The following is a 25909-nucleotide window of genomic DNA, read 5'->3' on the forward strand; positions in this document are numbered from 1 at the left end:
GTGGTTCAGAGCAAAAAAGCACCCATATGTACAATACATAATACATATAATACTGTACACACATGCATACACATGCAATGACCATGTTCTACGATTTTAGGATGTGGGGTAGAGATGTTCCTCTTGCACAATTAAGTGCTGTCAATCCTAATAGTTGAAAAAATAAAGAACAAACCACACTGGCATACGTATGTATGCGTCACACCAATGTGTTTGGAGGACAGCACTATTTACTTTGCATGATTCTCCCCATGTTACCAGAGGAGGCCGGTCAGTAGTCATGGCGATTAGAAGGAGGGGGGATCCCTGGCCTTTGCACTTTTGGCAGGACTTATACATCCTGCAATGTAGGTTTTAATTTTTTTTTAAAAAAAGACTGCATTTGCTCTCCATTTAGTGGGAGCTTGGTCATTGATTAACAGACTTTTATCAGAAGGTGAAGACTTTCATTCGTCAGGTAAAATGGCATCTTTTAGGTGCAAGTGCAGTTCCTTCACCACTATTCCTCCTGGGAAGTTTCAGTATTTCGCAGGAAGAATATGAAATGGGTTCTCTTGTTGCCAATCCATTCAGCACGGCCCTGCCCTCGATGTCATGACACTTTCATCCTCTCACAGATGTGAACGAGTGCTCTGAGCTCAACTCACGTATGGCGCTGTGCAAGAACGGCAAGTGCATCAACACTCAGGGGTCCTACAAGTGTGTGTGCCTGCCAGGCTTCGTGCCCTCAGCACGGCCCAACTACTGTGTGGCCATCGAGAAGGTGACAGAGTGACCCAGGCTGCCCACAGGGGGCGACACAACGACACAAACATTAAACAAAAACACTTATTTAATCTAAGCCCATATACTCTGCACTGTATAAAGTAAACTTAATGAAACAAAAATAATATTACTTGAGATGAAGATAAAATTTAACCTACTATGAGGCATCTGTATGGAGAAGTGAAACACATAAATATGTGTTTTTTTTTTTTTTTGAAGTGAGTGAAACACTTGTGCTCCCACAGTATTGATAAACCATACGGACTCTTGCTGGGTACTGGGGGATAATATTTTTGATTCCTGCCCGGTGAAAACACATTCAGTGTGGGTATTTTATTAAGTGAAGAGGCCAGCTGACCAGCGCTTTCCCTACCATGACGCCCCGGCTCTCCCTCCGTCTCCTGCTCTGCTCTCTCTTTAGTTGCTATACAGGACTGTCGTCTTGCGAACAGATCGACAAACCTACACCTTAGCTTTGTGGCCTCTCAACAGGAAACACACACACAGTATGTACAGTACTGTAATAGAATGTTGATGTAAATTCTTTGGAATAAGCTTTTTTTCAAGGCATTTTTATATTGTTAAAAATAAAAAATGCAAAACCGTACTTTTCTGTGTCTCAGACATTTGACAATGGCAGATTACTTCATGGTGTGTATTTTACTTTATTTTTTTGCCTGCCCTGTGGAGCAGCCACTTATACACCCACCATCCCACACACACACACACACACACACACACACAGATTATATACATACATATATATATACACATAATTTTTCTATCCTCTCTTTTTCTAGGTTTAATGGAAAATACAGTGCTCCATTTTATGATGCTGCTAGACAACAGCTGAGTTTTGTACATTTAGACTTAATAAAACCGGTTTTATGTGTTGTAATTTGTACATGGAATCAGCTTTGTATGAATACTCTTTCATAATACTATGTATATTAAACCCCTTTAAATAAACTATTTGGTAAACTACAGTATTTAGTCATGTTTTACTGGGCTTTCACCTGGTGGAATGTTCTAGAAAGACTGTTCCTGAGAGGGTACAGGAAGTGGTCATGAAAGGTAAGAAATTATTCTGTCAATCTAGTGCAGAAAGGTAGATATTTAGGCACCCAGAGTAAATCTGTAATAGTCTGTGTTATGAACCATTTTTGGATTTTTTATTATTTTTTTTGTTTTACTTAAAACATTTGACACCACTGAATATCTGCATTGCCTTTTAACATCTTTTGATATTAATAATGAATGAAAACTAGAAATGAAAAAGGATAGTAATGTACGTATGGTTCTATGAATTCCTCCTGACTGCCTGAGGTGATATGAAGGTCTTCATGCTCAGCAGAAAAATAGCAAGGAGAAAGGATATCTTCAAGAACAACGACTTTTTTTTCTTTTTCACCTTTAAAGCTATATAGCTCAGCTGTACCTCATTGGAAAGCTTAAAAAGAGTAGTTTTATGGTATGAAACTTTTGACTTTGTCTTTGTTCAAGTTGAAGTGTCACCTTGCAGGCCGTTTTCTTTTTTTTTCTTCTTCAACATTTGGTTATTAACAAAGTAGTGAAGGGTGTAACAAGTTGATATTTTACAATATTCTAGGTGGGATCTTACCAAGAAATTGTATAATCGTAGCATCACCTCCCTTGATTTAAACTCCACACACCTAGAGATATAACCCAATAATCCTACTGGCCTTTTTAATTGCTTCCCAACATTGGCAAAAATGGGACATAGAAACACCAACATACACACCGAGGTCCTTCTCATAATTAGCTACCTTTATATCTGTACTTTATATTTCTGCTCCCTGCATGGATTACCTTACATTTATCTACATTAAATTTCATCTGCCAGGTATCAGGCCAGTCGCTAATTGAATCAAGATCCTGTTGTAGCCTCTGTGCTGCTAGTTTAGTATCTGCTACATCACCCACCTTGGTGTCGTTTGCAAATTTAGCCAGTTTGCTGTATGTATTGGTGTAAATATCATTAATGTAAATTCGGAACAATAGTGGTCCTAAACTTGAACTCTGTGGTACCCCACTATGAACACAGGCCCGCTGTGACATTGTGCCTCTAATAACTACCCGCTGCTTCCTGTCTGTTAACCAATTTTCGATCCAAGCTGCTACAGTTCCTAAAACCCCTGCAGCTTTGAGCTTAAGCAAAAGCTGTTTGTCGTAGGCCTTTTTGTGATCAATTTCTCTTGTTGCTTCCTCAAAGAACTCAAGTAGATTAGTTAAACATTATCTACCTCTCTGGGGCGGCATGGTGGTGCAGTGGTTAGCACTGTTGCCTCACACCTGTGGGTCCCAGGTTCGAGTCTCCGCCTGGGTCACATGTGTGCGGAGTTTGCATGTTCTCCCCATGTCGTTGTGGGGTTTCCTCCGGGTACTCCGGTTTCCCCCCACAGTCCAAAAACATGCTGAGGCTAATTGGAGTTGCTAAATTGCCCATAGGTGTGCATGTGTGAGTGAATGGTGTGTGAGTGTGCCCTGCGATGGGTTGGCCCCCTGTCCTGGGTTGTTCTCTGCCTCATGGCAATTGCTTCTGGGATAGGCTCCAGACCCCCCGTGACCCAGTAGGATAAGTGGTTTGGAAAATGGATGGATGGATCTATGTCTCCTAAATCGATGTTGGTTATCCCTCAGAATGTTATTCGAATCCAGGTAATCTACCTTTTTCACTTGGATTATAGCTTCCATTACATTTCCAGTTATGCAAGTTAAACTGATTAGCCTATAGTTTGCAGGACTACTTCTATCCCCTTTTTTGAATATGGGCGTTATATTAGCATGCTTCCAATCAGAAAGTACCACACCAATAGATAAGGATTTCTGAAATAGTAAAGTTAAAGGTTTCCTAATAATATCCCTCATCTCTTTTAAAACTATAGGTAAGATGCCATCAGTGTCACACCCCGATGGTGCCGATCCTCCCGCGCCACCTTTCCCCCTCATTTACCTCGTGTGGATTCCCATTATTTATCAGCTGTTTCGAGTTGTCTCCATTAGTTCTGTGTATTCAAGTTGCTTGTGTTCTCTATTGCGAACAACCTTGTAAAATAATCATTAAACTCATTTATCATCAATTTCATTTTCAATTATAAGACCCTTACTATCCTGCAGATTAGTGATTTCAGCTTTTAGAGCTCTTTATGAGTTAAAATATCGGGAGAAACTTTTAATGTCATCCTTAGCCTCCAGTGTAATCTTCCTTTCTACATTCCTCTTGGTGAGTCTAATGTTATTTGTTAACTCAGCCTGTAGACTTAGATACTCCTGCTTTGGCCTCTATGAGCAGAATATCTATCAGTACCTAGTAGAAATACTGCAGGTTGTACAGCTCCTGCACAGCTCCATGGATGTTGAATAGTTTTCTCATGGTTGTGTGGGATTCAGGCTCAGTCTTAATATTCAAGTCTAAGACTAAAAACAAGCTTATAAGCATTATCTTCTTAGCCCCCAGCTAGGCTTATAGTGTAAGATCGGTGGGGATCGGTGCCATTGGCTTTTGATAAACTATATTGTCAGTGCTGACGTTCAGGGACTCACCTTGACTGCATTCCCACCTGCCTCTCCCACATACTTATGCTGCTTTAGCCAAGACCTGCCGGAGCTTAAGTACTGCACTCGCCTAACTGTTTGCGCTCTAGTCACCCCTTCTTTGGCTAATGAACTTTCTTTTCCCAAATCCCCCCTGGTGTGTGCTGCCTGGAAATGCAAGAAATCAAGAAATCCTGCCTATCCTGCTGCCTGTGACACGCCTACTACCTGTCACAACCTTCCTGTCTCCGTCCCTCCTTCTGCATTTACACCGAGACTTAAATTGGAGTATAAATCAGAACTTCGTTAATCTGAGTTCTGCTGGCCAAAGGATGGGTTATGAGTTTGCAAGGTTTCTTTCTTTGAGGGAGTTTTTCCTTGCTACTGTCATCTCTGGCTTGCTGACTAGGGGCTTTGGGCAGGCTTAATGTAAATCACTTTGAAAAAATGTAATGTGAAAATCTGCTATAAAAATAAAATTGAACTGAAATGAATTTAGGTAAGCAGAAGATTTCCGCATAGACACCCTTAGAGGGGGCTCCTTCAGGTTTTAGGCCCAGGCCACATTGGCCACAAGGTGTCTCCCACTGCCATAATCAGAACAACCCTAACATTGCATGGACGTAGAAAGCAATAAAAACATACAAGAATACCTGCACTGACTAGCACTGCTCTTGTCCAGCAGAGGGTGCATGCATCACTATTTATAGTATTTGCTTCCAGGGGAAAGAACACAGGAGCCTACTGTTGCTAATTTAAATAAAACCATTTACTTCAAATTTGATACAGCACACATTATCCATGTAGACATTTTGTTCCTTTGTAAATTTTAAGCACCTGATTACAACAGATGAAGTACAAAATGTGAGTAAATTATTCTACATTGCATATGACAGAAAGGCTGATGAAGTGCTTGTTTGTTGCCCTGCTGTAGCCATATCAAGTGACCAGCTGAACCCAAATCAATTCCAATACATGGCCTGTTGTTCTTCTGGGGAAAATTGTATATTCAATTAATGTATTTATTCGAAGACTCACAGTACACTGCATGATGGGAAACAGAGCAAGACTATTTAGTTCCCCGTTAGAAAGGCAGGTAAAGTAAGCCACCTTTCCACCCATGGAGTCACAGGGAAGACATTACAATCCAGAAAGCGAAAGCGTTAGGCGACAGTTGTAGGCGATAGCTGACTTATGTGCGCCTGCCCACACCTGCCAGCTGTTCCAAAGTGACTGAGACTGGCTGCAATAGCAGCCTGGTTTTTGTTTTTTTCCCACACGTGTCCTGTTGCTATGGATACTGTGATAATATGGAGATTAAAGGTTGATTGGTGGGATAAAAAAACAGAGCATTTTGGAAACAGGGTTGCATCCTGCAATGAACAGAACAAAACCTCTCCGCTGGTTAGCTGTAGCTTCTAATGCAAAACACCATTAACCACACATCACTGAAGCTAATGTGCCCAGTATGGATGAAGGTCTGTAGTGGGTGTAGCAAACATACTAACCATTCTGCCTAAGGGGGAAGTACACACAACATTAGGGGTTGAATGGTTAAATCAAAATTTATGTTTAAACTAAATTCTATAGTTGTTCTGGAGCTAACAATGTACTATGGCAGTTAATATATAAATGAAGATTGAGATTTCAGCCATTTTGTATGTAGATGAACTGTGAATAGCTGATTAGGGCAGTAATTAAACACAGTTTTGAAATCAGCCTGACGATGCCTGGTAGTGACATTTTACAGCAAGAGTGAGTACACACACATAGTGCGGCCCAAACACCAAATAAAAGAATGACATTATAGCTGTGTGAGGTAGTTTGGGCTGAGTCTGCCTATAGATATTTTAATAATGATCCACCAATCAACACAGTATAGGTTCACCCACAGAGGGGGACTCCCATTTGCTCAGTGTATTTTAGCTCCTGGGTAAATTTAGCAGAGGCATGCCAGTGTGTAAAACACAGCGTACTAGCATTACCCATAAGCCTCAAATCCCAGAGCATTGTCAATGTTTTTAACAGGACACCTGATGTAAAAACCAAACATAACACAGAAAAATCAGCCATATGGTCCATTCAGGCCGGATATCTTTTCCCACTGACATAGCATCCGCAGTCTCTAAATCATCCTCACGAAACAAAAGGGCTATAGACATCTTTTGAAAAGCTGTCACAATAGGGCTGGATGGGTGCCGTTCACACTGGACGTGCTCTGGGTACAGACAGCAATTCGGAATACGGTGGATCTCCCAGTGTGTCCAGAGGTAATAACAGCAGGATCACAGGGCACCTGTCAGCAGCTGTGTACTTACATACTAATCAAGGCCTGTTACCTTTGACACAAAATCCAGACTATAGTTTGACAGGGCAGGAAAAACACATCTTACAAATTAAAATATTATTATTAAAAAACTAAAAATGGCAGGATGAGTGTTTTGAAACAATTGTCCTTGATAACATTTCTTGGCCTGGTATTATTATTATTCTTCATGGATATCCCAGTCAACCCCCCACCGCCAGGTCCTGTAATAGCTTTCACAGAAAGCAGCATGCGCACAGTCTGTCCTCATCAGGAGAAGCTCTGCAGACAGCCTGGCAAAGCAACTGGGCTGAGACTCGGCTGTCCAGCCCCCTGCTCCCACTAAGAGGTCGCTCTGCATCATACTGCCAGGGCCACGTGACGAGCTGCCCGCGTCCACACAGCTGAGCCGGCACCCGGTGTTCAAATCTTGATGTCCTGAGACTCCATCATCTTGGCGAGTGTCTTCTTGACACGCAGCGCGGTGAGGCGTGAGGCGGGGTTGTGTGCCCAGCACTCGGACATCAGCTTCAGCATGGCTCTCAGGCACTGAGGGGGATGTTGGGGCCAGAAATGCCACCTCAGGTCACAGTCACCCAGATTCAAACAGGCAATTCAAACCTGCCGTTCTGTGGTATGGAGGAAGCCCCCACTTTTTTAGCATGGGGGGGGGGGGGGGGGCTGCTTTAGAGCCCCAGCTTTATTTTAGCTTAATCTCCTCCACTGTCCTCATGTTGCTTAATGCTGCATAATAAAGCTGCGTTTAAATGCGTAACTGTTTTTAACACTTAGACTATTTCTTTATTGATGTTGTGCTGTGGGGCAAACTGATATGGAAGGGCACTATATAAAAATAAAACCCCCAGCCGGCCCCCACCACTACTCCCCTCCCCCGGGACTCTCACCTCATCACTGTTCCACCTGTTGGACACAGTCGGCCTCAGGCACTTAACGCACACCACCTCCCGCATGTCCTCGTAGGACGGCTCCGAAGGCACCATTTCATCGTAGGGCAGCTGGTACTCCTCTACTATGCCTGAGGAGGCCAAGAAGGCAGGTCAAGAGGCTCCAAGGGGAATCATGAAACACTTCACAGAAAAGAAGTGTTACTGAAACACATCAATTAAATGCTGCACAGGTATATAATAGTTCAGGATTCAAACTGATGTTCTCTTTGCCTTGGTCAGCCATCTTGTTATCTTGTTTCCCAAAAAGAAGAATCTTTTGCTCTTGGGGGAATGCAGCAAACTGGCAGCATGTTGTTTCACTTTTAGGGTTTAGGGGGTTTATGTGTGCGTACCTCCCGTGAGGCAGCGTCTGGCCATCTCCCACACGATCAGCCCAAAGCTGTAGATGTCTGCCATGATGTAGGCCTGGAACTGGTTCCTGTTCATGCTCTCGTCGAGCACCTCGGGGGCCATGTAGCGCCGGGTGCCCACTCGCATACTCAGGGGCACATCCACCTCGTTGGTGTCGCTGATAAGGGGATGAGACCAAATTTACACCTATTATATTTTTACCAAACCTACTTCATTTGTGCAAGTAAAAATAGTCAGCCAGGGGCCTTACCCCCCTCCTGAGGACACTGACTTTGTGGAATCCAGGAGAAGCTCAACCATGTTTTAATGTAGGGCTGCCGTGATTAGTTGACAAAGTTGACAATGTCGACACTAAAAATAGGTCAACATCGGAATTTTAAAACGACGCATCGTTTTAAAAAAATATTTTAATATAAGAACATAAGAAATTTACAAACGAGAGGACGCCATTCGGCCCATCAAGCTCATTTGGGGAGAACTCAACTATAAGCTCAGTGTTGTTAAAATCTTATCTAGCTCTGATTTAAAGGAACCCAGGGTTTTAGCTTACGCCACACTATCAGGAAGACTATTCCATAGTCTAACTATACGCTGTAGAATTGAGCTATTGAGCCTTTTCCTCCTGACTTTATTCTTAATTTGACTATGATTGAAGTTTCCTAGATTTAGTTTTGCTGGAAGCCCTCTTGCGCTCACAATAATGTGCTTTTAAAAAATCCCCATGCCTCTTGAACACTTTTGTTATTAACTTCATCCAGTTTACAGTTTCTAGTTTCAGTCTCACACTGTAAAAGTTAGCCATTGTACATTTTTCTTCTGGACTTTGCTCTTCAGGCACAAAAAATAACCTTCTATTTAACCATATTATGATCAATACTGTCAAGTCGTTCTAAAACCTCACATTTTCCAATCCTAGCCTATGAGGTTTAACCAAGGCGAGATTATTGCTGCTTGAAACTTACCCTGGTTATTAGAGAAAACAAGATCTAGAATGGCTTCTCCCCTGGTAACAAACTGAGTAAAAAAGCAATCTCAAGTTCATTTACAGTAAAGCCAGAGACTATGACCCACTGCATCCCAGGTAAATTAAAATCACCCACATCGTTTTTATCACTCATAATCTTGATATATATGATTGATATATAATCTTGATATATCATATAACATTTTGCTCTGCTGTACAATTACGTTAGGTGCTCAATAACAAACAACAAACATTTGAATTTTTAGCATCTAGTTTTTAATTATGTTTATAATTTCTAAAATGCTTCAATTCTCAACAAAACAAATATTTTCGTTTAGTATCACTAGGTAATTATGGTAGTAGTTCAAATTGCCATATAAGAAAAAAGGTGGTTTTACACTGTGCAAAGTTTCAATGGTATGCCACTGTGGTAGCGCTGTGCACGAGCATCTGAAACCGCTGTTCTAATTCTGGGTGATGGACCGCCAGAAAAGGTAAAAGGCTTCTAGCTGCTAAATAAACTCATTATTAAAGCCATAAATTTCTTTGCCTGCTACCTTAGAATTTCCATTGAATACATTTTGTGAAAATGTCTGAGCTTAATCTACGGTGATTGATGGTACCAGTGTGTGCGTTCGTGCACAGTGGGCTTGTTGGGAGTAGTGTTATCGTAAGCTAAATCCGAAACAAACGGACAGTAAATAAAAAAAGTATAATAAAAAATAAGTATATTTACAAAAAAAGTGATTTAACAAACTTTAATCTGTAAAAAGTATCGAAACACCACCAACATCTTTTACCCTATTTAACTACAGTACCTCCTCTTTTAAAAGTTACCGATGCAAAGCTGTCTGTTTCTTCATTTCCACTTATCGCTTCCATGATTTACCAAAACAGTGGCATACAGCGTGTTCCGCTAACCGAATTTAATAAGCATAGGGATATTCAGATTTATAAGGTTACTAAATTTTAGGCATCACAATATGCATCTAATTACTATTTTAGGTAGACAACCTATTTATTGTGGGGGTGAAAATAACGTGTCGAAAAGTCGTCATCCGTTATCTAAAGCCCTGCAATGACACGCAGTTTGTTGTGGTCAAAATAAAGTGAATTTAAACGGCCAAGCGTCGTTAGTGACAGCCCTATTTTAATCCCAGTATTCTGCAGATATTTTGGTCCTCTGAATTGCTAAACTCTGAACTATGCTAAACATATTATATTAACTCACTGTCCCAATTTAAAATCATGAGCTAATAATTAACAGGCAGGAGACATACCATCAACACTCAGGAGCTGGCATAAGAATCTCCACACCTGGTCAACCTGACCACCAGCCTTGGGACATACCTGGTGAACCTGACCACCACCCTTGGGACACACCTGGTGAACATGACCACCAGCCTTGGGACACACCTGTTGAACTTGACAGCCAGCCCCAGGTCGGCGATGCAGCAGGTGCCATTCTTCTTCACAAGGATGTTCTTGCTCTTGAGGTCACGATGGGCAATGGCCGGTTTGCCCTGTGTGCCATAGATCTCTGTGTGCAGGTGGCAGAGGCCACAGGCTGCCGAGTAGGCCAGTCGCAGCAGTCCCGCTGCATCCAGCGTACTGAACTTCAAGTAGTCCTGCAGGGAGCCATTCTCGTGGTAATCCGTGATGAGGAAAAGCTGCGTAAAGGAGCCAGTACCCTTGATGTCAGCCGCGATGAAGCCTGGGGGGCCGAGACATGAGACATGCGTATGATCAGGCACAGAGGACATATATATTTAGCACCGAACAGCAGAAGAAACTTTGCAAATATTGTTTGAAAGATATGTCTTCACTGTCCACCCCCACCTCCGGTTAAGGACACATATACTGTACACCCAATGGCAGAAGAAGCTTTGCATGCATTGTTTGGCAGATACGTCTTTACTGTCCACCCCCATAGTTTCTGTGAGACACACCCAGAATGTTCTCGTGCCTCATGAGGACTGTCTGGTAGATCTCTGTCTCTCGGAACCAGCTGGCCTCCTCGCGTGTGAAGAACACCTTGACAGCCACCTTCTCCCCACGCCAGCGGCCCAACCACACCTCACCATAGTGGCCCTTGCCAATCTGCCGCACCATCTGGATCTGCTTGGCGATGGTGCGCTGCACCTGCAGTGGGTGGAGTGAAGCAGGAGCAGACTGAGATGATCACACTTTGGCATTCCAACAGACACGCTGCCTTCTTGTGCTGTCCTCTCTCACCAGTAGGGGGAGCCCTGAGCCACTGCCGGAACTCTGCGAATGATGGATAAGGTCCTTCAGAGACTCTCCCACAGGAATGAAAACCTCATCCTTCTCCAGGTCCCTGTGATAGCACTGCCTCTCTGTCTGCCCCTTGTACCTGGCCAAAAGTGACAAATGCTCAAATTCCACAGGGATCAATCGTGGGGCCTAAGAGGGCCATCTGAACAGGTGACTACGACTGTAATATTAAGGCCATCACCTGTAGTAACAGATGACCATGATGGCAACCAGAGCACAGCAGCAAACTGTCAGTGATATGAGGAAGACCAGCCAATGCACACTGTCCGGACCTGCAGCAAGGAAAAGTGCTGAGTTAGCACTGGAAGATGGCTGATCAGCAGAGGAAGCCAGGTCCGCACAATGTTCACCTTCCTCCACGAGGGGTGGCAGCGTGGGCTGCAGATCCTGATTGCAGTAGTCCGTCTGGCAGCACTCGATGGTGCGGCGCGTCTGAGCTCGGGGGGAATCCTGCATAGTGATGGGAGAAGGTTCACAACCCAGCACCCAGGGGGCAGGGATGTTATCCAGAGACAGAACAAAAGCCCCTACCTTCTCAGAAAGCCCTGCCCCCCTGGAAGGCCCGTTCAATTGCGCCCCCCCCCACCCCATACCTTGCACTGGAAGTGGGAGCCCTCGTACTTCATGCATCCTGAGCTCAGCACGATGTCACCATGCTCATCCACCTCAATGATGGCAAAGCACTGACCATTGGTCCTGCAGGCATGGACAAAGGCAGAGACACATAATGAAAGGAGGCTCAGTGCAAGCAATGCATCAGAGGTTTATCTTATTCCATCTCAGGGGCATAACTATAGTACAGATATTGGGGGGGAGATGTGCAGTCAGAGGGGAGGCAAAGCCTCATCAATCTTAATCCAATGAAAACAGCTTTTAATAATAATAATAATAATAGTAAAGATATTTTTCCAATGAACTGTTAAATGTCATTTCTATATGATTCCCATCATTTAAATTTTAATAGTAAAAATTGCTCAATTTGTGGAGCTCAGCTGCAAACACAGGAAGGAACGAGAGTCACAGCAGCAACAAGTTCAGCTTCCCCTCTTATTGCAAAATTGCTCAATAACTGGTTGGAGCACGAGCAATAAGCATATCCTTGTGTACAAAACCAATATGATGTTTGTAAACCCCATCATTATATGTCCTCACCTTCCATAGTCGAGGTAACTGTATATAAATATGTGTATATAAATATTTTGGCTCACTGGTCTCATCATAAAACTGCAATGAAAACGCGGCAGGAGAAGCAGCTATCGCATCTGCCTCACTGGAAGGGGGGGGGGGGGGGGGGTGTCCTGACCTGAAACTCATATTCACCTTTTTATCCCGCAAACTAATATTTACAGGACTACTGTCACCGTAAGGGACACATATGAAATAAAACCACTGACAAACATGATAACTAAACACTACATGGTATTTCACTCTATCATTACCTATAATTGTAATATTTAAGAAAACAACACATTCACCAGGGGTGCTACACTAAAGTAGTACGACTGGTTCACGAGTAAGCTGATACCATCAGGTCAAGAAGAACTGCATCCCTGGTACCTACAGTACTGCAGAAAAACAGGTACCATCACGCTTTCAAAATTTTGGCATCGAGTTGGTACCAAAGTGTCGGTTCTTGTGACGACCCTACCGTAGTCACTTATTGTCTATGTGGGCTACTAAATTGCATTATAGTTCACATTCCAATTTCTCACCTGACCATCTGTATCTGCAGAGCATGACCCTGTCTGGCCACTGCTTTCAGCGCGCCTCTCCCTGTCCCTGTGTCTCCTTGCTGCCATCTGCTAGATACCATTCTTTTACCAGATGATGGCCTTTTTGATTATTTTCATTTGATACATTGCATATTCTGCTTGTATTACTATATTTATTTACTTTCAAGTTAATGTTGGTGGTACGTGGTCCCTCCATTCTATGCAGTATGTAGTTCTGTAGTCCGGGACGGAACATCACAAAAAAATGTAACAAAAACAAACCATCACAGTGCAACATCGGTAACAATTTCGGCAAAAGATACCAGTTAGTATGTTAACACGCTTTATCAATGACAAGTGGGATTCTGGTGGCATCTGCATGGTTTAATGTGTTTTTTAGGTAGCTAGCTTGCTAGTTTTCGACCAAAACTCTATAATGCAACTTTAATGTTATCATGCGGTTTAGCTATCTATATAGTAAGTATATAAAAACAACGTACAGTAGAAACAGTAATCATAAAAATTAGATACTGACTTATTACTAAGCTAACGTTACTTATTTAGGTATCTAGTTACTTACTGTCTGGAAAAAAAGCTCTGATTTTTAACAAAATCATTTTGTATTTGTAGAAACATATATATGCTGATTTCCAAACCAAACTGGAAGAACGAGGGATGTACAATTATACCTAGAGCACATCCAGATAAATGACTGTGTGTGTGTGTGGGGGGGGGGGTTTGGGTGATGAGCAGGCCACTCACTCGCAGGTATTGTTCTTGGCATCCTCTGGACAGTGACCAGAGCAGTGACAGCTCAGGAACCGAGCAGCATCCTCGGGGGCCATGGTGGCATCAGCACCGGCTTTCCTGCTGTCAGAGCCGGGCTTTACTCCGGTCCCATGCAGCATGTAATCCGGGTTTTGCCCACCTGAGCATGAGTAGGGAGAGGAAGGCTCAGCAGTCATGTGATTCCCACAGGTGGACAGCGTCCAGTCTTCATTGTCCACGGAGACTGAGTTATAGCACATGGACCTTAACTCTCCCTGATGACACCCAATCACAGAGGTACAAACGAACAGAACCATGAAAGTGCCAGGGGTACAGAGCACCTCCCCATCCCCGAGCAGGGGAGAGAGAGAGTTTTACACAATGCAACACAGCGACGGGGATCTGAGCAGCTGAACTCACGACTTTTAACCATATTAAGTGTTTATTCCCAGCTTCGTCTTTGTGCCTGTTGTGTTTCTCACTTTCACAACATACATCCAACAGACACCAAAGTAAAGTTAGCAATGTCTTTACTAGGAATTGTACTGCATCGCATGTCACTTCTCAGTGTAGGACTATATAGATCTCTAACTCTGCGTATTCCTACGCTAGCCAGTCTGTATGTTAATTATTGTGGTACATACCAGAAAAGTAGTTCCTATATCTAATGTGAACATAACAGTGCCCTGTCTGCATTTCCTTCATCTCCTCCAGCCTGAAATGCGAGGTGCCTGTGTGCAGTTCAGAGTCACACGTTTTCTCCCTCCTGCACTGATTACTTACTTGACAATCTGGGCTTGATTCTTTAATCCAGCAGAAAAGGCTGGTTCTCATAAAGAGAGGAGTCTATTAATACTCAGTCCGCCACTGGACGGGCAGCACTGCACAGTTCCTGGACACGTGCGTATCAGGTAGGGGAATTCCAGGAGTGTACAAAAGACTGGCTAAAACCATGTGTCAATAATGAAGTAGATATAACCAACAAGCACGTTAACATTCTGGACAAAACATATACTCATGCACCGTGAATTACGGGTTTCATCCGGCTTGTTATTTGCGCTCCATTGACAAGAAATGCATGACCATTGCAATAAACCGTACAAATGAGTCCCCCGAAAAGACCCCTATCTCCAGCCAAAGGTCGCATGTACCCACAGTTACCAGCTCTTATTTCTAGGGCACTTTTTGGCTTTAGAAGACATTCTAACAGGGATAGCATATCATGAGAACCAGACCTTGAGGCAAGGACGTCCCTTCATGTAAAATGAGCTTTTCAAAGTCTGTTATCAAAGATTTTATCAGTGCTCATTGGTTTTATTTTGGTGGCATATAATATAATACAGTGGGATTAGGTGTGAAGTTCTCAAAAAGAGCCTGTGTGTGTGTGACTTCGCAATCACACCTTCGTTCCAGCCTTTGTTCAGAAAGGATCATGTGATTGTGAACCGAACAGAAGACTTCTAAAATAAAGGAAACTACAGTAGAGAGAACAAATGGAAAAATAAGAAAATAGGTTTTTATTTTTTCTAAAATGGCCAATCCAACAGCGGGATGGTGTGTATCTGAGGAACGGAGAACATGGGACGGATAAGAGCCGGCTTGTGCTACATTGATGTGTTTTAATGGATGTGTTTTCAAACAGATGGACACTCAAGGAGCAAATACATCATATCATTTCCTGGTAAGCTCCCATTTTGTATGTGATAAATATGCAGCCTTTGTACTAGCAGCACATACATCCTAGAACAATATTACGCAATACGCCCTGCCAATGGCCTCAGTACCGCCACACTGACAACTGCTTCTCTTCAGCATTTCTGCAACCATGTCAGGTGGGGGAGAGGTCAGAGGTCGGGTGGCCCTTCCAGGGGAGGGCCGGATGAATGACTTTTCTCTGAAACCCAAGCCACTGCCGAACCCAGTCTCCTTTCAACACAATGTGCCATGTGTTGCATTTGCAGTGATATGGACCCCTCCTCCCGCACGTGGGGTATCCTCACCTTGCTGGCTCAGGCATGTCTGTGAGCAGCAAACCCCATGCTTTTATGCCCCCCCCCCCCCGCACTTCCTGCTCACCACATTCCTTCTCCAGATCCCATTACCAGCGCTTGACCCCCTTTTTAACTCGTACCTCAGTGATCTTCAGAAATCCATGCTGTTTCCTTAACAGCAATCCTATTCAAACATTTTTAAAAGGCCGTCTGGCCAGAATAAGAGCCTTTTGTTGCTCTCCTGTTCATGTTACTCTCACTGGGGAAGAAATTAAGTTATGCTACCGCAACCAAAACTGACCCCCCCACGCGAAGTGCAGGACAAATCTGCATGGTAACAAAGACAGGGATCATACACAAAGACAAATCATAATGTGCGTCCCTCCCTGATGAAAAAAGCCCCCCCCATCCCCAGCCTCAGGTCACACTCTCTCACAGAGGAAACTTGTTTGTTACTTAGACTGGGGGAGGAGGAGGTTATCAGCATATCAACAGGAATAGCAGAATCACCTTAAAATAAGAAGATAAGCAAGCTCTCCCCCCCCACCACCCCCCCCAAAAAAAGTTGATATTTCCAATGCACACTGAGTCAGATGAGCCTCCAGTCTTCTTGCAGTCACACGGCTGTTCTGTGTGGTCAGGTCTCTGCTGCTGTGTGGTCCTGAATTATTGTGCCCCCCAAGGCCCTGCACCTCTGTCCCCTAGACACAAATGTACTGACAAACAACCAGCTGACTCAGCATTCAGCATTTTTTTCAGCATTGATCAAAGCAAGCACTGTCAGCAATGAGCGCGTAGAAGTAACAGAAGCAGCCGGTATACAGAATAAGCATGGAGCACAGCAGAGGTCGCAATGTTGGCACACACCAGCACCATACAGTGGTGTTGCCTGCCTTTGGATAACACCAACGTACAGCACATACAAACTGTACAGCACTGCAACGCTGTCCAATTCACCGCTCAACTAAAGGGCGCTTTCCCACCACAGCAGGTACCGTACTTTTGGTGCTTCAAGAAGGTAGTAGTAGGACTGGAAACCGTGTGATATCAATACCAACATTGTCACGCTCAAGGATGGGCGAACAGGTGAACGTGTGGGTTGGCGACCAGAAACCTGGCAGACGAGGCAAAATTGGGGAAATCTGGGGTTTATTCCTGATCTGGAACACCGGAAACATTGACACCACGCAGAAGGACGGGGAATCCACACAACGCACAAAATTCACGCAATGACGGACGAGGGTAACAGGCAAGACCAGGACTTAAATAGGACATGACTTAATCAAAATAAGCAGACATAGGTGGAAACGATCAGGGAAGAACATGTGGGAAACCAGGGGGCGTGGCACACACGAGGAGCGGACGAGCCAGGTATCATAAACATCGCATGCACATATAATTATTACATTATTACGTCAGCTACATTGAGACCAGGCGTTTTCTTTCCTTCAATTTTGGTACAGATATTATAGTGCAGGGAGTTAAAGCGAGTTAACTTAGCAAGTCTTGCAATTTTAATTATGATTCCTTTTCAAGATTATCTAATATATGTTTAAAACGCAGTGTAAATTTTACCTGTGCTGCTTTTGCACGAGACACTCATAATCATTTTTGGTTTCATAAATACCACAATATTTACAATATTACAGCAAAATCACATTGCAATATTTGAAAAATTTCCAGTACCTTGCTGTCATAGTATTTTATATTATCTTACATTATATCTTATTGTATCTGTTCTTACGACCAGATCTCAATTAAAGCTTCTGTCACTTTATTTGTCCATGCATCCATCATTATTAATTAGATTTTTTTTTTTTTTTACGTCTAAGACATAATCGGTCAACTGGAAAAAGCCCAATATGAACTAGCTGATATAGGCACCATATCGTCACCTACTGTAGCAGACAGGGACATACTTCAATAAATCAATTCCCCTCTCATGCATGTATATTGGGACAAGGACAGTAGTTGGCATAGTTGGGCTATAACTGTAGCTCAACTTAGCTGTGCCTGTAAACATACAGTGTAACAGCTGCCGTTGCAGTGCTGGAGCCCGACTTTATACCCTGGGGGCAATAAATCTGTCAGTCCTGGGGGTACAACATCCCAACAACAAGCAGCAATCTGCATAAATACCCCAACAGTAAGGGCAAGAGGCCAATGATACATCAATCAGGTAGAGGTTACAGGTATCACATCCATCAGAGAGACTGCTGGGAGACACATCAGAGAGGGTTATGGGTAACACATCTGTCAGTGACATGGGCTGCACACTGTCCCATGATGTCTCTAGCAGCAAGAGCAGTGGGATTAATCAGCCCTGGAGTCATGCCCTCTCATGCCCCCAGTGTTTAAGAATGGCAATAAATGCAGAGCAGCATTCTGACTACTGGAGGGTGGAGGAGCTACTCATCCACAGGTGTGTTTAATTTTGCTTCCCGTCAGAGCGGAGCCTGAGGTCTGGCAGCATAGTGCCTGCAGTTCTGTTTCTGTCTGTAAGCAGCGGCACATTTCACTCTTAAGGTACCAGTAGACAACAGATACTGTGCTCTTACAGGCCCATTGCTATGCCACAAACAGACACTTCACTTATAAAAGGTCAGCACCAAACCACTGACACAGCAGCCCATGAGTAGAACAAGCTTGTTATTGGTTTGGCTGGATGAGGAACACTAAATTTACAGGACAAAAAAAAAAACAAACGCCACACTTTGTCCTGGCTCATCAAATGCTCCAGTTTCACCAGCTCATCATTTCCTGCTGTAAGGCAAAAAAATATGGCATGAAAGAAAAAGAACGGATGGAAACTCAATGCCACCGGAGGACTTCGGTGTCATTCCGCGGTCACAGTCAATGGACTGTGGCCAGGCCCCATGCGAACAAACAGAAATGAGCTGCATGTCCAAAGCACGACACAGGCGCTAATTGAACCATAATTTCCAACTCTCTGACTATAGCTGACTTACAGACAAAAGTTACAGACTAATAAAAAGGTTCTGTTATTAAAATGGGACCCCAACTGCCCCCCAGACACCTTCAGTGCCAAGAGCCACACGTGGTTGTAAAAATTACTATAGCCCCCCACCCTGAGCTCTCTCTTCCCACCTCTCTCTCACACATCAGCGAACTTGCCCAGACAATAACCAGCCCACAGGTGCCTGAACCCCCCTTCCTGCCATCCAAATGTTTCTGGAGAACAATGCCTGTTAGGAGTTTCAGCACCTGGCAACCACTCTGCCACAGTGCTATACAGGAAGCGGTTAATGTGTCACATGGCGTTGTGTAGCCTCAATACTGCCCGACAGCTTCCTGTGGTGCACGAGTGGCGGTGGAGCCCATGCTGGGCCAAAATGAATAATGAGAGTCTTAATAGAGAGGCAAAGACACTTCACGACTGTGTAAGCAGAGCAACTGAAAACATACACCAAGTTTTGAGAGACTGCCTGAACCTTCACTCTACGAGTGTGTTTGAACCTTAACCATTGTGTGGCCCAGAACCCGACTGCAAATAATACCAGGATATTTACTGAAACTTCACACCGTGGCATGAAGACAAAATGATCACCATGTGTAGAAAACTGACTTTATCTGCTGAAATCAGGATGCAGACAGGAGACCCCAGGCTTTACATTGGGTTCTTTCAATGTAGCATATTATCTTGAATCCAGAAGGTCACTTCTGTCTCAGATACAGAACAGTGCATATTCCAAGAAAAATGCTATTTTGCAAATTATAATCATTTTCAACCTTTTTTTACCTTTTGCTGGACACTGCTATCTGTCGCTGTGAATGTTTTTTCTGCAAAACCGCGATCGCAGGTCTTTTCATGGTCGAAATTTGCTTCGTTTGCACCGGGAGTTTTCTTCTGTACACCGACTCACAGTGTGCACAGCTTGTTCCTGTGGAGCACCCCTTTGGATATGCTCTTTTGCTGTGTCTGCGCTACCTTGTGAGACCTGGGAATATCTACTGCTTTGTCTAATGTTAAATTGAACCAACAATAATTGTAAAAATAATTTCCCTCTCACATTTTTGGAATTAATTCAAAAACAACGCGGCAATTAAAAAAAATAAAAATTTTAACTTGATAAACAAGCGAGGTCCTGCAATGCAAGTATTACATATACACTTTGTCTGCCAAGCGTCACGTGATCATAACTCAGCCGATGGTTCTTCTCTCTCTCTCGCTGCGAGATTGTTGGTAATTGTTCCCCATGCTTGGTCTCAGTCAGCGTGCCTCACTCGTATAGTCAAAATTTTGTAGAAAAGCACCACCCAAATAAGACTATAGCACTGTGAGTGATGAATTTGTTTACATCAGAACATAAGAAATTTACAAACCAGAGGAGGCTATTTGGCCCATCAAGCTTGTTTGGGGAGAAATTAACTAGTAGCTCAGAGTTGTTAAAATCTTATCTTGGTCTGATTTAAAGGAACCCAGGGTTTTAGCTTGTCCTACACTAGCAGGAAGACTATTCCATACTCCAACTACACGCTGTGTAAAGAAGTGCTTCCTCAAATTCGTTTTAAAATGTTCTCCCACTAATTTTCACTTATGGCCACGAGTGCTAGTATTTAAACTAATATTGAAGTAGCCATTTGGCTGAACAGCATCCTGACTTGTTAGAATCTTATATACCTGGATCATGCCCCCCCTAGTCAATCTAAACAGATTCAGCTCAGCTAACCTCTCCTCATAAGACATTCCATTAAGACCAGGAATCATTCTTGTTGCCCTACGTTGCACCTTTTCTAAGCCAGCAAAGTCCTTCTTAAGGTATAGTGACCAAACCTGCACACAATATTCTAGGTGGGGTCTTACCAAGGAATTGTATAATCATAGCATCACCTCCCTTTACTTAAACTCCACACACCTAGAGATGTAACCCAACATCCTATTGGCCATTTATATTGCTAACCCCACACAGGCGAACATTGCACATGGAAGCATCAACATACACACCGAGGTCTTTCTCGTAATCACACATTTCTGTGTCCCTCACACCATCCACGATTCTTTTCAAAGGTAAAGTGCAGGTTAATTTGTTTTATGTATTTCTACTTTATATTTTGTATTAATCATTTTTATATGAAGATTTTTGGGTGGTGGAACGAATCAGTCAGAGTTTCCATTATTTCTAATGGGAAAATTTGCTTTGATATACGTGTGCTTTGGATTACAAGCACGTTTCCGGAACTAATAATGCTCCCAAACCAAGGTACCACTGTATTTGTTTATCTGATGACTATTTAAAGGCCCAGAAAAACTCAAACACGGAATTCCTTGGCAGTCACCTGATCCTGGAGGAAGAGGAGGATAACAAAGGGGGTGGGGGGGGGAGGAAGAGAAGAAGGAGCTGGAACAGAGGAAAGGAAAAGAGGAAATGGAGTACTCAATGCAGGGGTCTGACCTTCAGCCCCGTGCAGGAGGAATATGCAGGCTGCCAGCACAGCGATGAGTGGAGCGTTCTCCATCATGGAAGGGTAGGGCGGGGTGGAGCGAGACCCCGCCAGCCACGGTAAGGTGGAGGCAGGAGTAGGCGGGGGAGGCTACCTGGAGCTGGGGGGGTTGGGGCACTCAAAAGGCTACAGCTCTTCACTCACAGACTCCCGCTGTCCACAGCGCTGGTGGAGAGGAAAAGAAAAGGAGAGAAGGTTAACATGCTGAAGGGTGAGGAAGCAACATCGTGATGTCTGGGCCACTGAAGATGCCCGCATACCGCCTCGCACCCGCATACCGCCTCGCACCCGCATACCGCCTCGCACCCGCATACCGCCTCGCACCCGCATACCGCCTCGTACCCGCATACCGCCTCACACCCGCATACCGCCTCGCACCCGCATACCGCCTCGCACCCGCATACCGCCTCGCACCCGCATGCCGCCTCACACCCGCATACCGCCTCACACCCGCATACCGTCAACAAATGTGCCTGTTGGAAAATGATGAAAAGCCAAACATCACAAACCCATGCCCATATAACCAGGGCGGGAATAGCATATCTCCACATGCACTGTTCCAGATCAAAGCACAAAGGTCAAAAGTCAACAGAATTAATTCAGCCCACAGGAAACAAAGGTTAAGTAAATGAATAAAGGTTCTTTATGATCCAGGATAGTTATTATGGTTGATTAAAATAAAAAAAAATAAAAAAACACTTCACTAATGGAAATACATTACAGTGTCTGACTTCTTAAATTGTTCAAAACAACTGAACAGGGCTGACAAGAAGGGCTGACGAAATCTGTTGTAAACAGGCATTCCGTGGTGCCAGGCCTGTGGAAGGTGGGCCTGTGGAAGGTGGGCCTGTGGAAGGTGGGCCTGTGGAAGGTGGGCCTGAGAATCAGGTGGCCATGACTATACTGTGACTGGCGGCCACGTCCAAGAAGCGGCAGGCTTCTATACCGCAGGCCTCAGCATCACGGCCCTCCCACTGCATGTCGGCGTATCGTCATACATGCCATTCAAGCTCAATTACAACCCTCCCCCTCACCACCACTGCTGCCCCCCTTCGATTGTAATTGGACAATTAAAAAATGAAATTTGAAATACCTCAAAAGTGAGCAGACAAAAGGCTGATTTATACTTATGCGTGTAGCATACACCGAGATCTATGCAAGTGACCTGTGCCTTTGCGAGAACTTATACTTGTACGCTGGTGTATCTGTGTCACTCAGCAATTCCATCCATCCATTTTCCAAATCGCTTATCCTACTGGGTTGCAGGGGGTCCGGAGCCTATCCTGGAAGCAATGGGCACGAGGCAGGGAACAACCCAGGATGGGGGTCAGCCCATCGCAGGGCACACTCACACACCACTCACTCACGCACAGCTACGGGCAATTTAGCAACTCCAATTAGCCTCAGCATGTTTTTGGACTGTGGGGGGAAACCGGAGTACCCAGAGGAAACCCCACGACGATACGGGGAGAACATGCAAACTCTGCACACATGTGACCCAGGCGGAGACTCGAACCCGGGTCCAAGAGATGTGAGGCAACAGCGCTAACCACTGCACCACCATGCCGCCCCCACTCAGCAATTACACTGCCAAAATGCTAGGTGATACATAGTTCTATATGTTGCATTTGTCCCCCCCTCCCCCACGATACTTTCAATTGTATTATATTCAATATATTCAATACTACTTTTAATTATATTTGTAGTCCCGTAAAGTACGAATAAACTTAATGGAGGTAAATAAAATTGACACTGTCATCCTGAGTGTTCTGCAGACTTGTTCCTACGATGCCTAGGAAGGGTTATTTAATGCCAGATATAAATACATACATATCTGTACCAAACACAGTTCTTGCGGTCTGCATTGCCACAAAGTTAGTGTAATTTACATGTCAGGCTATACATAGGCTACAACATAGGATTCATGACTATGTCATGACTTATGACAGGCAGAGTATCTTTCTATCTCTCTGTGTTTTGTGTGTTCTTTGGCCTCGTGTGTTCTGTGGGCTCGACCCCCCAAACGCAGCCCAACCTGTCAGCCTAGTGCTATTCTAGAATGGACAAACATGTTCAAATTATTTGTTCTGCGATATTGAGCAATTGCCCACGTTAGCCTCTTCCAGTGTAACACTTCTTGTTTTGCCTCAATTTCGACTATGCCATTTAATCGGACTGCTGTCCTTGTCCCAGTATACATGCATAGGAGGGTAATCAATCTAATGACTGTAGTATGTCTTACTCCATTACAATAGGTGTTGATGTGGCTCCTTTCAGCTTGCTAGTATTGGGCTTTTTCCGGTTGACCCATTACTTTACATACGAAAAAAATAAAATAAAAATAACAAATTAAGTGGACAAATTAAGTAACATAAGCTTTAATTGTGATCTGGTCAAAAGAAAAGATACAATAAGATCAGGATAGCATAGCAAGAAATAAAGTATCTTGTATAATACTAATACTAATAGTACTAATGTACTAATATAGCCAGCATGGATTTAGGAGAGGTAGATCCTGTTTAACAAATCTGTTGGAGTTTTTTGAGGAAGCTACTCAGGAAGTTGATGATAAGAAGGCCTATGATGTCATCTACTTAGATTTCCAAAAGGCTTTTGATGTTGTCCCCCACAAGAGGCTCCTACTTAAACTCAAAGCGACTGGTATTTTAGGTACCGTAGCGACCTGGATTGATAACTGGTTAACAGATAGGAAACAGCGAGTAGTTATAAGAGGCACAATGTCACAGTGGGCTTGCGTTCATAGTGGGGTACCGCAGGGTTCGATTTTAGGACCACTATTGTTCCTAATTTACATAAATGATATGGATACCAATATATACAGTAAACTGGTGAAATTTGCAGATGACACCAAGGTGGGTGGTGTAGCAGATACTGAATTAGTGGCTCAGCAGCTACAGCGGGATCTTGATTTAATTAGTAACTGGGCCTATACCTGGCAGATGAAATTTAACGTCGATAAATGTAAGGTACTCCATCTAGGGAGCAGAAATATAAAGTACAGGTATTTCATGGGTGTCACTGAAATAAAGGTAGCTGATCATGAGAAAGACCTTGGTGTGTATGTTGATGCTTCCATGTCCCATTCTCGCCAGTGTGGGGAAGCAATAAAAAAGGCCAATAGGATGTTGGGGTATATCTCCAGGTGTGTGGAGTTTAAGTCAAGGGAGGTAATGCTAAGATTATACAATTCCTTGGTGAGACCTCACCTAGAATATTGTGTGCAGGTTTGGTCACCATATCTTAAAAAGGACATTGTGGCCTTAGAAAAGGTGCAGCGTAGGGCCACAAAAATGATTCCTGGTCTTAGAGGAATGTCATACGAGGAACGGTTACTTGAGCTAAATCTGTTCAGTCTCAAGCAAAGGAGATTGAGGGGGGACATGATCCAGGTATATAAGATTCTAACAGGTTTGGATGCTGTTCAACCAAATAGTTACTTCAGCATTAGTTTAAATACACGAACTCGTGGCCATAGGTGGAAATTAGCGGGAGAACATTTCAAGCTGGATTTAAGGAAGCACTTCTTTACGCAGCGTGTAGTCAGAGTATGGAATAGCCTTCCTGATAATGTAGTGCAAGCTGAATCCTTGGGTTCCTTTAAATCAGAGCTAGATAAGATTTTAACGACTCTGAGCTATTAGTTTAGTTCTCCCCAAGCGAGCTTGATGGGCCGAATGGCCTCCTCTCGTTTGTATAGTTCTTATGTTCTTATGTTCTTATGTTCTTAATTTACTATGACAGCACGGTATTGAAAGTTTTTCAGATATTGCAGTGCAATTTTGTTATAATAAATATTGGGGTATTTATGAAAGAAAAAATGAGTTCAACATAAATTTCTCATGAACCTGTCTAGGAGTGATTTGAACAGCAAGGATGAAAATGATTATGATTGTCTTGGAGAACACATGCAGTGCTTTCATACAAAAACAGGGGTAGTACTTTAAACTGAACATATACTAGATAATCTTGAAAATGAATCATCATTAAAATTGCAAAACTTGCTAAGTTCTTTTTTCCTATGACACAGTAAAAATGTTTTAGCAAGACTGCACTATAATATCCGGACCAAACTGAAGGAAAGAAAAAGCCTGATCTTAATCTAGCTGTTTAGTGATATAAGACTTGGATGTGCATAACATGCAATGTTTGGTTTTAATATCACATGTCCAGTCCTATAATATACAGCCATTTTTTTAATTCAGTACAAGATGTCATTTGGCGGCAGTGGAAAACCAACACCCTGAATTAACGTATTTTGGTACCTTCTTGAAATACCAACAGTATGGTAGCTGGTACAATGGAAAAGCGCCCTTTAGTTGAGCAGTGAATTGAACAGCTTTAGCGTGCTGTACATTTTGTGTGTGCTTTACATCCTCTGCTATGCTCCAGGCTTCTTCTGTGTACTTCTGTTACTTCAGGGTCAAAGCTGGATTAAGTCTGACTGAAAGTATACAAGCAGGAGTAAATCGATTCCCAGACTCATTATTTGGGTGCCTTAGTCTGACCTTGAGAAATTCGATTTAGTATGATTTCAGTCGGACTAACATGTTTACATGTACTTTAAAAGTCCAGTTCTAGTCGGACTAACGCAATAATTCAATTTTGTCAGTGTGCATCTCAGATGCCAGTCAGATACCTAGCATGCTAAATATCTGGACTTGTCAGTGACTCCAAATCCTGCAGTGTGAAAAGTAAATGAATGCAGTGGCAATGAATGCACCGATGAGCTACTGTACAGTAAATGAGAGAGC

The 25909-nt window shown here is 43.4% G+C and overlaps 2 protein-coding genes across 8 annotated transcripts in view; one reads left to right on the forward strand and one right to left on the reverse strand.

Moving 5' to 3' along the window:
• The window catches only part of ltbp1 (latent transforming growth factor beta binding protein 1), a 75988-nt gene extending 74237 nt beyond the window's left edge, over positions 1-1751 (forward strand). For all 5 annotated transcript variants that reach the window (XM_049007994.1, XM_049007993.1, XM_049007997.1 and 2 more), the window contains one exon: positions 618-1751. In XM_049007994.1, the coding sequence (XP_048863951.1) occupies positions 618-775 (158 nt within the window). In that variant the 3' untranslated portion in view covers positions 776-1751. The remainder of the gene's footprint in view (positions 1-617) is intronic.
• A 3316-nt stretch (positions 1752-5067) lies between these two features.
• Positions 5068-25909, reverse strand: part of LOC125738746 (bone morphogenetic protein receptor type-1A-like) — a 45300-nt gene continuing 24458 nt past the window's right edge. For 2 of the 3 annotated variants that reach the window (XM_049008020.1, XM_049008021.1), the window contains exons 3-13: positions 21089-21302; positions 13678-13843; positions 11797-11899; positions 11554-11653; positions 11385-11475; positions 11144-11282; positions 10858-11050; positions 10325-10622; positions 7926-8101; positions 7531-7661; positions 5068-7174 (exon numbers count right to left, since the gene is read on the reverse strand). In XM_049008020.1, the coding sequence (XP_048863977.1) occupies positions 7049-7174; positions 7531-7661; positions 7926-8101; positions 10325-10622; positions 10858-11050; positions 11144-11282; positions 11385-11475; positions 11554-11653; positions 11797-11899; positions 13678-13843; positions 21089-21155 (1590 nt within the window). In that variant the 5' untranslated portion in view covers positions 21156-21302 and the 3' untranslated portion in view covers positions 5068-7048. Of the gene's footprint in view, positions 7175-7530; positions 7662-7925; positions 8102-10324; positions 10623-10857; positions 11051-11143; positions 11283-11384; positions 11476-11553; positions 11654-11796; positions 11900-13677; positions 21032-21088; positions 21303-25909 lie in introns of those variants that run through there. The other variant, XM_049008018.1, reaches the window with a different exon arrangement.

The sequence above is a fragment of the Brienomyrus brachyistius genome, chromosome 3 (assembly GCF_023856365.1).
Source record: "Brienomyrus brachyistius isolate T26 chromosome 3, BBRACH_0.4, whole genome shotgun sequence".
NCBI classification, from domain to species: Eukaryota; Metazoa; Chordata; class Actinopteri; order Osteoglossiformes; family Mormyridae; genus Brienomyrus; species Brienomyrus brachyistius.